Source organism: Mustela nivalis (assembly GCF_964662115.1).
Source record: "Mustela nivalis genome assembly, chromosome: 12".
Taxonomy (NCBI): Eukaryota; Metazoa; Chordata; class Mammalia; order Carnivora; family Mustelidae; genus Mustela; species Mustela nivalis.
In genome coordinates, this window is record NC_139031.1 from 52,423,297 (window position 1) to 52,438,920 (window position 15,624).

The window sequence follows — 15,624 nt, forward strand, 5'->3', positions numbered from 1 at the left end:
TGTTGAGTTTGAGGAGTTCTTTATAGATCTTGGATATCAGCCCTTTGTCTGTAGTGTCATTTACAAATATCTTCTCCCATTCCGTGGGTTGCCTCTTTTTTTTGTTGTTGACTGTTTCCTTTGTTGTGCTGAAGTTTTGATCTTGATGAAGTCCCAAAAGTCACATACTCTTTTAAACCTTGCTGGTCTTGGAAGCTCTTTATCTCTCCATTCATTTTGAATGTCAACCATGCTGGATAAAGTGTTCTTGGCTGCATGTTCTTCTCATTTAGTTCCCTGAATATGTCTTGCCAGCCCTTTCTGGCTTGTCAGGTATCTGTGGACAGGTCTGACATTATTCTGATGGACCTTCCTCTGTATGTAAGGAGTCTCTTCCCCCTAGCTTCCCTTAGGTCCTCTTGTCTAAAATTATGATTCATGAATTTCACAATTAAGTGTCTGGAAAAGACATCCAGACACTTGTTGATCTTGGGGGCGTCCTTTCTGCCTCTAGGACATGAACACTTGTTCCATTCCCCAGATTGGGAAATTTCATTGAGAATTTTTTCAATTATATCTATTAGTCTTCTCTCTTTCTCTACCCCCTCAGGGATCCCAATAATTCTGATGTTGGAATGTTTCATGGTGTCATTTATTTCCCTGAATCTGTTTTCATTTCTTCTAAGCTGTTTGTTTCAGGCCTCCTCCTGATCCTTCTTTTCTATCAGTTTGTCTTCTAGATCACTAATTCTATATTCTACCTTGGTTACCCTAGCTATGAGAGTATTTAGATTAGATTGGATCTCATTTATATTATTTTTAACTTCTGCCAGATTGGCTCTCACTTCCACCCTTTTAGAGATTCTATGTTTTCACTAATGGTTTTCTCCAACCTAACTATTGCCTGGGTAATTGTTACCCTGAATTCCCTTTCCAACATACTGTTTATGTCCATATATGATAGTTCTGTGACCACAGTTTCTGAATTTTTCCTCTGTTGGTGTTACTCCTCCTAGTCATTTTGGTGTTAGGTGGTTGAGGGGATGTATAGTTGAATATATTGACCACAATCCAGGCAAGATGCACCCTCTCCACTGATGTCTTCTTCCCCCATAGAGATCTGGAAGTGTTTTATCTTACATCTCAGGCTGACTTCATGGGTATTCAGAGTGTTCTGGTAGATATTTAGCTCACGTTGAGGGTCCAGTTGAAACAGGGTCTCCTAGTTCTCTGCCATCTTGCCCCTCCACCCTGCCTTTTTCTTTTGTTGATAATTTCCTTTGTTGTACAGAAACGTCTTAGATTGATGCTGTCCCATTTGTTTATTATTGTTTTTGTCTTTTTTTGGAGTCAGATCCAAAAAAATACTGTTAAGACCAATGTCAAGGAGCTTACCACTTATGTATTCTCTTATGAGTTTTATTGTTCAGGCCTTACACTCCGTTTTGAGGACATTTTGAGGTATTTGTGTAGGGTGTAAGATAGTAGTCTAGTTTCATTCTTTTGCAGAGAGCTGTTCAGTTTTCCCAACACAATTTAAGGAAGAGACTGTTGTTTCCCCCATTGTATATTCTTTCCTCTTTGCTATAAATTAATTGACTGTATATCCATGGTTTATTTCTGGAATCTCTGTTGTGTTCCTTGATCTATGTGTCTGTTTTTGTGTCAATACCATACAATAGATTTGTGGTATAGTTTGAAACCAGGAAGTATGATACCTCCAAGTTTGTTCCTCTTTCTCAAGATTGTTTGGCTCCGTAGGATATTATGTGTTTCCATACAAATTTTAAAATTGTTTTGGTGAAAAATGTCATTGGAATTTTGATAGGGATTACATTGAATCTTTGGATTTCTTTGGGTAGTATAGACAAATTAACATATGCTTTTCCATCCATGAGCCTGAAGTATCTTTCTATTTGTGTAGTCTTCAATTTCATTCATCAATGTCTCATAGTTTTCAGTGTAGAGGTCTTTCATGTTCTTGGTTAAATTTATTCCTAGGTATTTTATTCTTTTGTATGTGAATGTAAATGTGATTGTTTTCTTGATTTATCTTTCTGATAGTCCATCGTTTTTGTGTAGAAAGATCACAGATTGAAGCTCTAGGCTAAGTAAATAGACCTTTTTATAGGAAGACTGGGCTTCTTTCAGTCTGCTGTCTGTGCAGTGCCCTGGGTGTGGCAGCCTGCCAAGAACTGTCTTTCCGATTGTTACAGTCCTGTGAAACTCTTGAATTCCACCTCCTGGGGCACCAGGGCCAGGCAATCAAGGAGTGTCCCCTATGTGGATTGTATGTGCCTGCTGGGTTTAGCAAGGTAGCTGGAGAGTTTATTAGGTGGAGACTGCTTGCTGGCTTCTGAAATGCAGGGGGAAAATGTCTTGAATGTGCCCTTCCATAGGCTTCAGCAATGCAGCAGGAAAGTGCCTTGTCTGCACATGCACCAGTTTTAGGCTGAGAGCAAGATAATGCTTTGACCTCTCATACTGGCCAGCCTCAGGCTCCAGGGTGTGGGGGGTATGAGGGAGTGAGGAGTGTTGCAATTGGCTATACTTGTGGACTTTAGCTGGGGAACAGGAAAACTCTGTGACCTGCCCTTCTTAGGGAGTAGGGGAGTGCTACAACCACACATGATCTCTGGCCTCAGTAAGTATTGTGATCCCTTGTCCAGCTCATCCCAGCAAAGTAGCAGGAGGGTGCTCCATCCTAACTCATCCACCTGTGCTACCAGGCTGTGTGGTGAGTACAGCAGTGGAATCCATCAGAGTTTCTGCTTCTAGGGAGTTTCTCAACTGATTGAACGCTTTCAGCTGATGCCTCTAGATCAGCAAATGAATCTTTCTCATATTGTCTAGGTGCTTTCAGACTGCCATTTTTTCACCAGGTCTCAAGGTGAGCAGGACTGAATGTGAGCCATCCAAGAGGAGGAATTCAGTTTCCTATAGCACGTTGGGACTTCCAGATAGCAGTCCTGTTGATTTTCTAAGCCAGATATTCTGGGAGCTGTCTCTCTGGTGCAGATCTCAAGGGTAAGGGTCTCTAATCCTTGCTCTCCTGAGAGAAATGCCTCTAGTAAGATCCCTTCTGTGTGTCCCTGTACCAGGTGTAGGTTTTTTTTGTGGACAGTGTGTTTGCCTTTCCTACCCCTCTCATTGTCCTTTTGTTCTTTATTATGTAGAGCATTTGATCTAGTTATCAGATCTTTTTCAGAGGGAACTGATCTATTTATAGCTATAGATCTGGTGTGTCTGTGGGAGGAGGTGAGTTCAGGATCTTTTGTGTTGCCATCTTGGAACCCCTCCTCTAAATCCTTTTTAAAAGTGTTTTTAGAAATATTTTCAATACGTGTTTTTTGTTGTTTTCAGATTCTCTGGTGAAGAGAAAGGAAGTTGTAAATTATATCCAAAATCATTCTTGAGAAGAGTCTGACATTGTTTTGCTATTTGAAAGGAAAGAAAATGGCACTTATTTATTCTGTTTCAAATCATACTGTAACTTGTAGAATAAGAATAGACATTTAGTTAGAATTAGGGTAGACATACGTAGCACTAGCCATTCATCCCCTTTTCCTAGGAAGAGGTAGGACCCAGAATATAGCCTTCCATGTTGTCAGCACCAGTTTATGATGAAGTCTTTTTTCTCTGGCATGAACAAGTTATCAGACATCTTGTCTCCCAGATGTAGGAATACATTTCAAAGCTTACAGTGGGTCCCTGGAAACCCCACTGGCTGGTAATTAGAAGGAATATCTTTCACCCTATCCCTGGAGAGAGATGAAATAGACTCACACCAAGGATCTTTCAAAAAATTTTTAAACAATCTTTTTTTTTTCTCTATCCCCTCTACCCTCTTTTTATTTTCTCTATGGCTCCAGAGATCCATAGTCCCAGAATCAGTTCTCAGTATCATTTTTTATTCTTTGGGTCTGTCTGTTACATACACATAATTATATTTCTTTCCCTTTTGCTATTTGTTGGCAATATAAGGGTTATTTTCCCTTTTCCAGCCCACACAAAAACAGAAGTACTACCAAAACAAGTGCAACATTTAGTGGACTAAAGACAAATGTGGTTAGTTGTCTGTAGATCTACTTTTCTTTCTTTCTCTCTCTTTTTTCAAGACAAGATAAAAATGGATCTGGGCCAAGGGAAAAAGGGGTGAATTAGACCTGAGAGAAGAAAAATAAACAAAAGTGATTCCTAAAAATAAGAGGGACCATAATGATTTTCTACTCCACTGACCAGGGAGCAGAATGGAAAGGAAACTCTGCCCAGCTGACATTGATGTGGCTGTTCCCCTTGTGTTCCCTAAAGACAACAAATAGACAGGACACTCATGTCACTAAGTGAAGAGGAAGGAGAGAAGTTGTATACTTTGGTGAGGATGAGAGTATTAAGAGAAGATTTAGTTCTCTGACCAAGATGGAATTCCACAGGCCATATTAGAATTTCCCTGTTAATTAAGATAGTGGTTGAGATCCTTTGATGTTTCATGCATGCATACAAATATAAAGGCATATAGCTTTTGAAATGAACAGAGAGGGTTTCAGTGATAGAAAATGATAACTGGCTATAGATAATAAAAATATTTAATGTAGTCTTCTACATACACTGGAGATTTAGGCTTGCTATAAAAAGTAATTGAAGTCAACCTTATTTTTTTAAAATAACAGGCCAGACAATCATTTTATTACTTTGATTTTAGCTATAAAAAATTACAAGCAAATTTTAAGCAGTCTTTTCTCAGGGACATGTCTCAGGGGCTCAGAGAAATCAGAACATCATTGACTCACTCAGCACTTATTTATTGAGTACCTGTACTAAGTATTGAATATCAAGTACTGAACAGTAAGCATAACCCATAGCTTATGGTCTGTTTATTCTAGTTTTTACTGTTTATGGAGATGGCTCTCAAACTTTGGTATGCATGAGATTACTTAAGAAAGTGTATTAAACATAGATCAGTGGGCCCCATTCCCAGAGTTTCTGATTCAGAAGATTTGGGGTAGAATCCAAAAATCTGCATTTCTAGTAAGTTTTCCTGTGACATTGATGCTGCAGATCTGGGGACGGCCTCTTGAAAACCATGGACTTACAGCTTATAATTTAATAGTGGAAAATGTAAAATAAGTTGTTAATGCCAAATTAAGGTTTTAAGTGGATGATGATGGTTTGAATGTATTTAGTAGTCATAACAATGGAAAAACAGCACAGAGCATGATAACACCCAGTGAAGAAAGTGTTTTTCTCTTACCACTGTAGCCTGAAGGTTTTGTTGTGTTTTGTTTTGTTTTGTTTTGTTTTGTTTTCAAACTTAAAGCAATTCACTGGAAGAAGTCTAAACAGTTCCAGGCCCTAAGTGCTAAATAATGCAGCAGTCCGAATAAGAGCTAAAGGATTGCCAAGTCAAAAACCAACATAATTGGGGCACCTGGGTGGCTCAGTGGGTTAAGCCGCTGCCTTCGGCCCAGGTCATGATCTCAGGGTCCTGGGATTGAGCCCCACATCTGGCTCTCTGCTCAGCAGGGAGCCTGCTTCCCTCTCTCTCACTCTCTGCCTGTCTCTCTGCCTACTTGTGATCTCTCTCTGTCAGGTAAATAAATAAAATCTTAAAAAAAAAAAAAACCAACATAATCATTTATCTTTCTTGGGTAGCCTACCATTGCTTCTAATTATGATCAAATTATCCATATATAAATAACTGCTTAAAAGGAGATACTGCCTATCTTGCAGTTAGGCTTCTTTTGATAATTTTGAAAGCATGATAGTTGACATGGTTTAAAAAATTCACAGCTTTAGTTTTGTCAGGCCAAATATTTTGATGAAGTTGGAATTTAGTTTAAAAGTCACAGATTGGCAAGAATGATGTGGTTAGTGAGACCAGATTGGAACTTTTATTCTATTTGGATAGAAGTCTATAGTGACTTTCAGAGTTGGCATTGGAATTCTCTTCCACTAACTTCTTTCCTTATCACCTATTATCTAGCCAGTACCCAAATTCTCTCAAATCTTCCTTGCAGTAGTAGCTCATATTCACTCCCTTTGTACTTTGGTCTGGATCTTTACTTTTTCATAAAAATTCTTCAGGCTCATTTCATTGACTCCTTTTTGTTACAACTTGAAATGCTTTCTTATGGTACCTTAGACCAGTACAAACCTCCCCAACATAAACATTTCTCTCTGCATTGGCTCCTTCTTCTTTGCCATTATAAATATGCAAATCCTTCCCATTTTAAAACAACTTACTCACCCAGTCTCCTCTTATTGAATACTGAAGTTTAACCAATATTTTATGTTTGATATCATATCCTGCTCATTCTTTACTTAGTAAATATAAGAGATAATGGCACATTATATGGATGAAATAATATATACGTTAAAGATTGTTTAAAACTTGACATGGAAAAACTTTGAAGTGCTTTTGAATAAAAAATATTTTTGTACTTGACTATTCATAGCATATTTCTATCTTAGATACAAACATGTATATATCTCTAGAAAATAAGATGGTCAATGCTTGGTGGTCAGACTGGAGTAGTATTTATTTGAATTGTAGAGCGTAAGTATTTTTGGATGTTTTATAATAAATATGCATTATTTGCACAACAAAAATGGGAAAGTACATAGAAAAATAAAATGAAAATATACCTAAATGTGAAAGTGATATTAGAAAGTTGGATTTTGAATTAATTTCTGCTTTTGTTTACTTCCAATTTTTTTACATTAGTACTAAATAGTATTTGATTGGGTATAAAAATTATCTTATAGCATTAATACTTAGTAATATTTATTTATTAATTTAAATTTTATTTATTTATTTGACAGAAAGAGAGAAATCACAAGTAGGCAGAGAGGCAGACAAGGGGTGGGGGAGCAGGCTCCCTGCTGAGCAGAGAGCCCGATGCAGGGCTCGATCCCAGGACCCTGAGATCATGACCTGAACTGAAGGCAGAGGCTTAACCCACTGAGCCACCCAGCTGCCCCAATACTTAGTAATATTTAAAAAGAAATTTTCAATTCAGTAGAGTTGACACATGTTATATTAGTTTCAGGTGTACATCATAGTGATTCAACCTTAATAGTATTAAAAAGTATTGACAGCATTAGGGGGTATGAAATTAATGTTTAATTAAGAAATTATATTTGGTTTTTGTGAGTATATGTAATTATATATAATTCCATATAATATGGATAACTACATATAATTCCAATAATATCACTTTTCTATGTACAAACTTTAGGACTTGCATTTTCCTAGTAGCCAAAATTCAAACTTCTAACCCTGGAAGTCAAATTCATAGCTTAGGACCTGTAGGTTATTGCCTTTTATTATCCAGTGCTTATCTTAACAAGATTTTGATGTTCTTACATGGAATTCTCACTTTTATCAGCTTTACCATTCCCCTAACTCTCCCTGACATCACATTTCTATATATCCACCCTCACCTTTCCTTCAAAGTCCAAGCCAAATGCTCTCCTCTGTGGACCAACTTTGATATACTCCAACATGAATCCATTAGCAATTTTTGTTACAACTTGAAATGCTTTCTTATGGTACCTTAGACCAGTACAAACCTCCCCAACATAAACATTTTTAAGGTTTATTCACTCTTTTCTCTGTATTACTTTTGCACATACATTAACTCTCCAAGTTAATTTATTGCACATTTTTGGGGGGGGGCATGGGGACATAGTTCAACTAATAAAATTTGTTAAACTAGCAAAATCTATCCTCAAAGAACATATAATCAGTCATTTATGGAGACAAAAACAGATCTGGGCATAAATTCTACCTTGGCAACTTGCTGGCTATGTGTATTTATACAAGGTCCTTAACACCTTCTTGCCTCAATTTCTTATTTGAAAAATCAAGGGAAATGCTAGTTAGAATTGCTGAAGATTCAGTGAGATAATTATATAAAGAACACTTTGTTAGAGTGTAGATTATCTGCTATAACATCAACTGTTATAACATCAAATGTAGTCATTTAGCTAGAAGAATTATTTCCCTACCAGGTATCAATCTTGAGGTAAGCAGCTGATGGCTGATGGGGAAGCTCTGACAATTTCAGCATAGGACTTCCTTGGCCAATATATCTGCTCCAATTTTTCCAGATGACAAAGAGAGAGAAAGGGGAAGTGAGATCCAGTTTGCATATACTCCCTCTTCTCCCATTTCACCAGCAAAATTTAGTCCTCTGATCGTCTGGCTGCAAAAGAGTCTGGGGTAGTTAAGTCTTAGATATGTGCTCTACTGAAACTTGGATCCTGTTATTGAAGGTGGAAAGGAAGAATGGGGCCAAACAGCGCTCATAACAGAATCATGATTCTGAGCCTCAAAGACTGTAGTCTGAACCCATCTGGGGTGAATTCTCAAAAATAAAGTCCTTGTGAGACTTCGTGATAGATTCCATCTAATCTTCCCAGTGCAACTGTTCTAGATGTGCTACACATACCTTTTCCTTCAAACTATTGAAATTCCTTAATGACAGGCAATCTGTCCACATGTCTTATTTGACTTTTAACTTGTCCCCTCATCTGCTTTACTCTTGCCCCTCGGTTAAACAGAGGAAAATCACAACATAAGGGTATTCTGTAAATTTCAGTTGTTAAAATATGGCTCTCAAAAATGGGCAATTGAAGTTCATGAACATCTTACATTTGTATCAATTTGATGGTAGTTTCTGGCTCGTAAAAAAAAAAAAAAAAAAAAAGCCTGACTTATATGTTTTAGCTAATTTTTCAGTTCTTTGTAATTTGGATGTTCTTTCTGCTTTCACTTTTGGGCAGCTATCAAAAGCAAAGAGAGAAATTTGAATGGCCCCACATCTTTATCATTGGCTCTGTAACTTTCTAGAAGTAGCTTTTTGGAATTATATAATTTCCTTTACCAGTGACAATGTACAGATGATATTAAATTTCCTTGTATGAAAATATGATATTTTCTGGCAGCTCTGAGGGTCATGTAACACACAATGGTAAACAAAGAAGTATTCTGTGCATTCTTAGATCTTTACATATTTATTTTAAAACATAAAATTTCATATTGATTAATACCTACTTTTAAACAGAATGATGCATTAATTAAATGCTTTGTCATAACTATTATAAGCTCTGTTAGAAAAATAAACATCTCACAACAAACTACAGTGTCAGCTCTTTAATAAATACATAAAACAGAAGTTAGTAGTCAATCAGAATTGCATGAACAGGTTCATAGTATATTTTCTGAAATTATCTTATTCCCCAATTTTCTGCATCATTTAAGGTGATTTAACTACTTATAATTCAAAGCCAGAAATAGTAAGAAACTTTTTTAATGAGAATTTCTTTCATAAGAGCTATTTTAAATTCAAATATTTTAATTTAAAAATACTCTATATTAATTTTTTTACAAAGACAATTCTTGTTAAATGAAACAAATAATGTTATGTTACTGATAACTTAAAAACATTTCTAAATTATTTTTGCAGATGTTTAAAAACTTTAATGAAGTAACTGGTAAATGTAAAATAGTTTTAAAGTTATGTTAAATATACACAAAATTATTTTCTATATTATGTGCAAATTTATATTTTCTTATAATTTAGAATTAAAATATTTCATGTTCAACATTCTTAAAGTTTCTATATCATAAATTTTGCCATTGTGGGGAATTCTTATCAAAATCACATTTATCTGTGATACAGTGTAAAGTTAGTAAGTGTTCTTTACACAAATCACAATTTATATGCTTGATAACTGCATTTGTTTTTTTTTGTTTGTTTTGTTTTTTAATATTTATGGATTAAATAATTTTTACTGAAATAGGTCACAGAGGTTGGAAATCTGATTAATAGAGTTAGCTAACAAAGATAGATTTTATGCAGGAAAGTATGCCAGGTAGATAAAAGAGTAGTGTTATTACTCTCAGATATTTCATTAACAGCTGCCCAGATAGCTGAACAATTGTTTCATATAATTCAAATAACTTAAGTATGCAGTTTTATGACAGTCATTATATAGGCTTGAAGGTAAATTTATCAAAGCCAAAGAAAAAAGTCAAAAAGGCAGAAATGAGAAAGAAGTATAAAAAAATGAGAGGACTTGAAGGGAAATTTTTTTTCCTACAGTACTGATTGGTTGCATCATATTTTTCTTCTGTCATTGATATAAGTTATACAAGATGCTACATAATCTAATTATGATGGTTTCTTATATTTTTCCAGTTAATTTTGTTTAAAGTGAGATGATCATATGAAAGTATTCTTTAGAAAGGAATAGAAAGATTAAAAATTTGTTAGCAAAACTGGGAGAAACCCACCCATTCTTATCAATTAGTTTTGCTGAAATCATAGCCACTAGCATAAAGTATACATAGGAATATGAAAGAGCTTTTATAACCTAAAGATCTATAGGGTCTGAGTTCATAATCAGACAGACTTCTTGATGAGTTGTATGTGATTCAGTTGTACTGAAAATTGGCCTCACATATTATCATAAATGGGTTCTCAAATATATTTATAAGAAAAAGGAGTGTCCTTATCCCCGTGAACATTTAAAGGTGAATTAGTTAATACTTATTCAAGTACAACTTCAAACACTGCATCTAAGATGCCAATTTTAAGATGTATTACAATTTTAGAAATGTGGAATTCAAAACTAGATATTTTAGAATCAATGAAATATGAATACATATAGTTACCCATAATAAATTAGCCATACAGTAATTATAAAGAAAAATGAAATGATCTGAAAGAATGCTAATTTTATACTTCTCTGAAAATATATCTCAGTTTGCACTGAATGAAATGGAGTTCTTAAGGTCAATATAAATAAGGAGAGTTGTGAATTAAATATTAAGTATTTAAAACAGAATACAAAATACACATGATTGAACTCCCAAATAGCTATATTTCACTCAATACTTTTATTAAAGATACAGATTGCAAACCCTTTAGACCTGAAAGAAGCTCAAATGGTTGTGAAAATTTTAAATTCTTAGTTTTTAATGTGTATGTCTTGGTTCAGTTACATGATGAATTTTGAAATCATTGAGAGATTTTTGGAAATGAAGAACTCCCTTATACCATTACCTTGAGTCATTTTTTACAATAAGCCTTATTGAGCTCAGAGTTTTAGGGCAATCTCAAGAATAGTGAGTAGGAAAACCAGAAGCAAGGAAAGGAAGGAAAAGTCATTGAGTTTAATTTACTATACCTTGTAACCAGAAGGAATATAATTCTATGGAGAAAAATTTTTGTACTTCATCATACTCATATTTCAGTGTCTCATGGATACTTATTGTTATACATAAGAATATTTTTAATGGAATTAAGTAATGTTTCTTAAAAATTTGGAATTTATCCTTTTGTGAAGTGTTGTATTTGATGCATCTACCAATTTTAAGTTTTGAAAAATTTGCCTCCAAATAAATCTACTCTGTTAATCTTAGATTTTTTATCCTTATAAACCACAGCTACACTGAACATTCAGTACATAATCAGATTTTTAAGTGAATTTTTGAGTCTTGCAGAGCATGTCTATGACTTCATACATATTAATAAGTGTCTAAAAAAGATATCAAATGTTTATAAATCCATGTACACTATGGTGTAAAGATCTCCCCAGAGAAATAAAATGCATACAGTTATATTGTAGTGTATATATATCACATTTCTAAATTATTACGTACTTTAGAGCACAAAAATGCTATCGTACCAAAATTGTTGTTCAAGTTCTTTGTTAACTATTTAAAATTTCATTATATGTTTAATATCACAAATCTCAAAAGGCTCCTATGGTCATATTAGTTGAAAATAGGCTCTATTTACATAAATTATTTAATCTAAGAATAAGAATACCCTGTTCTCCCTTACCTATTAATTAATTCTAGCTAGTCAAATATTAATTCTCTTCTCATAAGCCATTTTACAGGAAAATATCCATTATTCAAGTAAAATATAAGCTCTAAAATCTTTAAGAATTAGGTCTTTAAGTAAAAAAAGGAAGCACAAGACATCACAAGCATAACTACAATCATCATCAAGCATTGAACTGCCTATCTGGAAGTTTGTCTTTTCCTATGATAACAGCCTTGGTCCATTATATTAGTGCAAACTAGTGAGAGTATAAAAATATAAACCCTTGATTTTTAAGAGTTTCATTTTATTATGCTCCTTTGGATAATTCATTCCACATGGAGATTAGTTTAGGAACATTATAATGTTCTTTTTTTTTTTAACTGTCAGCATTTTAATGAATGGATGTTTTCCACTTTTTTCTTTTGGAGAGCTATCAGGTATCCAATTTTTCTTTAAAAAATGGATACTGTGTGTGATAGGCAGCCTGCAGAATATGATCTTTATGTTATCCTTGGTGATCAAAGGTATCTTACACAAGTGAGTCACAGTACTGAATTATGTCATTGTCCCCAGTCTCATTGGGGAAGGAAATACAGTTCAATTTAACATCATAATGGTTTCGCTGTAGGGAACAGTTAATGGAGCTGCTGTGCTTGTTTGCTCCAGAACAACTTATTATATGTTTTAAAATCCTCTTTGGGGTAAAATATGGGGTTGGAATTAGTCTTCATTAAAATCCAAATATCTGGCTTTTCTTCAAGTGCTGGAAGACAAATTTGGGGAGTTAATCATAAGAAAACATTTTAAACAAATTCCTTTTGTTTTCATAAGCAAATCTCTGTACTACACACAGGACTATTGGACTTATAGCCAATAAAATCAGACTCAGTGAGTCTGTAGGGATATGGTAATTGTGAAGAAGTTTCCATGGGGGAAGGTAAAAGCTCATGGCTTCCGTGTCAGGCTCTCTGGCTGAGCTCTACACAACTCACAAGCTGTGGTGTGAATGGATTTCCCTGTAGTTAGGCCATGCAGCATTCTCTTAGAAGCTGATTAGCAGGAAAGACTGGAAGCCAATCATGGAATTCAGTTTGAGTTACGCTTTTCTGCTTTGCTTTGGAATTTTCTCTTGTCCATTTACTGAAGACTTCAGTTAATCACATTGAAATATACTTCCAATGAAATATTTTAAAGATTCAAGAGGTAGCATGATACTGTGAATGAACACTAGCCTCGCAATAAGAAGATAAAAAGTTCTCTTCAAAGGCTACCACTTAATCACTTGGGTGTTTTTTGAGATATCATCTAAACTTGCTGAGCTTTAGTTCCTTAAGTAAAAGGATGAATTAGCTTATTTCTAAGATATTGTCTATCCTCCTCCAATCGTATACTTTTAAAATTCTTGTGAGTACGGTTTAGGTGGTTCAGGAAAAGAACTCTTTAGGCTGCACAGAAGGGTGAAAATAATATAGCTTAATATAGCTTTTAATTAGAAAAATGCTAATGTCTACTTGAAGTAAACATCTGAGAGAACTCACTAAAGAATATGGCACTTTGCTTGAGGCAGAGTTTCTAAATGCCTTGTGATCTTCAACCTGATGATTAGACAAATGAAATGGTGAAACATCCAGTTTTTCAGGTAAGAGGGTATTGAAGACTCCACGTCTACACACAATGAAGCTGTCTGATTTTGATGTTACTTTACAGTGTCCCTTATTAAACATTCAACTTTAAAAATCAGTATTCTAATAAAGTGACATTGTATTATTAGGTTTTTATGGCAGTAGTAACTTAGCACTTATATAATCCAGTCATCTGTGACATATATAAACTTATCCTGTAAGAAAGAAAAAATATAAAGGCAAAGAGAGAATGTTGAAATTAGTATCTTGTAAGAAGCAGAAAACATAAACACATGCATAACACTACTCAGTTTCCAAAGCAATATCCCTCAAAATTAAAGTTTTATCTATTAACCTCTTGAATAAGTGAGACGCTAATCATTTATTCATCTAGATGTTCTTGTCTCTTTACTGCCAAGTGTTGAAGTGTGTGGCAACAGTAGTATAACTGCCTTTTATTTTTTTATCCGCATGTTTGGTGCAGGGATTACTGTACCCTTGTAGTGACATAGCATTGTCTCTCTCTGGGAAGCATAGGAATGGCAGGTACCTGTAAAGTGTAATCAGTGCTCTTCAGATGATCTACATTCTATGCTGATCTAAATAAGTTATATTTTACAGTAAAGTGCTACAATGACACTAGTCTCAAACAGTAGTAAGACACATTTTTCTCTGAAAAATTCAGCAGCGATGTGAGTCACATGATGATGAGGATGCTTGTCAGTCTTCATTCAAGTGGACAGCCAGCAACCAGCATGATCTAGAACAGTTTGTCTCCTCCTGTGACTTCTAAAATTATATGTTTTTAGGAGCAATTATTAAAAATCCAGTTCCCCATAAAGGACTTTTATCTTTTTAGAAGTTGCACCTGAAAGTTTCATGAGCATTTAATTTGCTGATATCCATTTTTATTTCTTCAGGTTTCTCACGTCGGTAGGTTACTGCTCTTGTGCAAACACTTTGCAGAATCAACTTGTCCTTGGTGGAGAAAAAAATATTATTAATTAACCATCTAAATATTGAAAGTAGACAATGACATACAGATAGTAGTTGTTTTTTAGAATTCACTGACCTTTTTTGAGGCTGACACCCTGTAATCTGCCGAAGACTTAATTTTATTACTATTCCATTGTAGTATCACCTGTCTAATGATAAGGACTTTAAGCAACCCAATCAGGAATGTAACTATGAAGATGATGAAAAATATTCTTAAATAGCTTGGGCTAGAGAAACATTCTGTAATAAAGCAAACAAATAAGTGGATTAAAAACTGGAATGAGTAAATCAAAGGATTCTAACAAGCAAACAATGTTCTTCATCTCAATTCAGAGGACCAGAGATATTTGCAAATCTACGTTTTTGAAACAGAAGAATGTCATTACTATTGATTTAAAAAGTAAACTGTCATTTTTATTGCACATTTATTATTAAAATGTTTCCAAGAGAATACCTTGTTTTGGAGAATAGCCACAATTAAAGTTTTCAAAAATATTATTTCTTTGCAGCTTGATTCTTTAATTGAATTAACTGGAATGTGCCCAAATTCCTTAACCAAATACAATTTTATTGATGTCAGAGAGGGGCAGTTTTTCTGGTGTGCATTGTTGATCATTAAGTGGAAAACAGGATTTAAAAATTATTTAATGGCTCTGTGTATCAACATATGTTTCTCTTGTTATGCTTGCTTTTCATTCATTGCACATCAGTAATGGAAAATAAACAACTGCAGAAGCTAAAATCAGTACTATTCTAATAGATGAATAAGTATTTCCTTTGAAAGTGTGGTATAAATCTCTGTTAATATAACATGTAGCCTCTAGGGAATAGGAGTGTCCAGCTCAGGACAATATGCCAATCTCTTTCCTCAGTTTTTGATAATTTAGTTTTTACTTGTCAACGAAATCTGTCATATTTTGCTTCTAAAAATTCCACTGTGTATTTTTTTTTCAAGAACAAATAATTACTAGCTATGAAAGGAAAATGCTGCATTAAGAGGAGGAGCATACTAAGTCTCTGTTTTAGCACCAGACCTTTGGCAAACCTTAGTTGGAAAGTCTGCAGGCTCTGTGGATGCCAGAAGTATTACCCTAATCTAAGAGGAACATTGCACAATATGCCAGTATTCCACAGAATTCACTAGCTGCCCCAGATACACAAAATTTCCTCCTGGCTTAAAGAGGCAT

The 15,624-nt window shown here is 34.6% G+C and overlaps 1 protein-coding gene across 6 annotated transcripts in view; it reads right to left on the reverse strand.

Moving 5' to 3' along the window:
* Positions 1 to 8,969: 8,969 nt before the first annotated feature.
* Positions 8,970 to 15,624, reverse strand: part of ITGB8 (integrin subunit beta 8) — an 80,586-nt gene continuing 73,931 nt past the window's right edge. For all 6 annotated transcript variants that reach the window (XM_082693832.1, XM_082693835.1, XM_082693834.1 and 3 more), the window contains 2 exons: positions 14,514 to 14,677; positions 8,970 to 14,419 (listed from right to left, as the gene is read on the reverse strand). In XM_082693832.1, the coding sequence (XP_082549958.1) occupies positions 14,297 to 14,419; positions 14,514 to 14,677 (287 nt within the window). In that variant the 3' untranslated portion in view covers positions 8,970 to 14,296. The remainder of the gene's footprint in view (positions 14,420 to 14,513; positions 14,678 to 15,624) is intronic.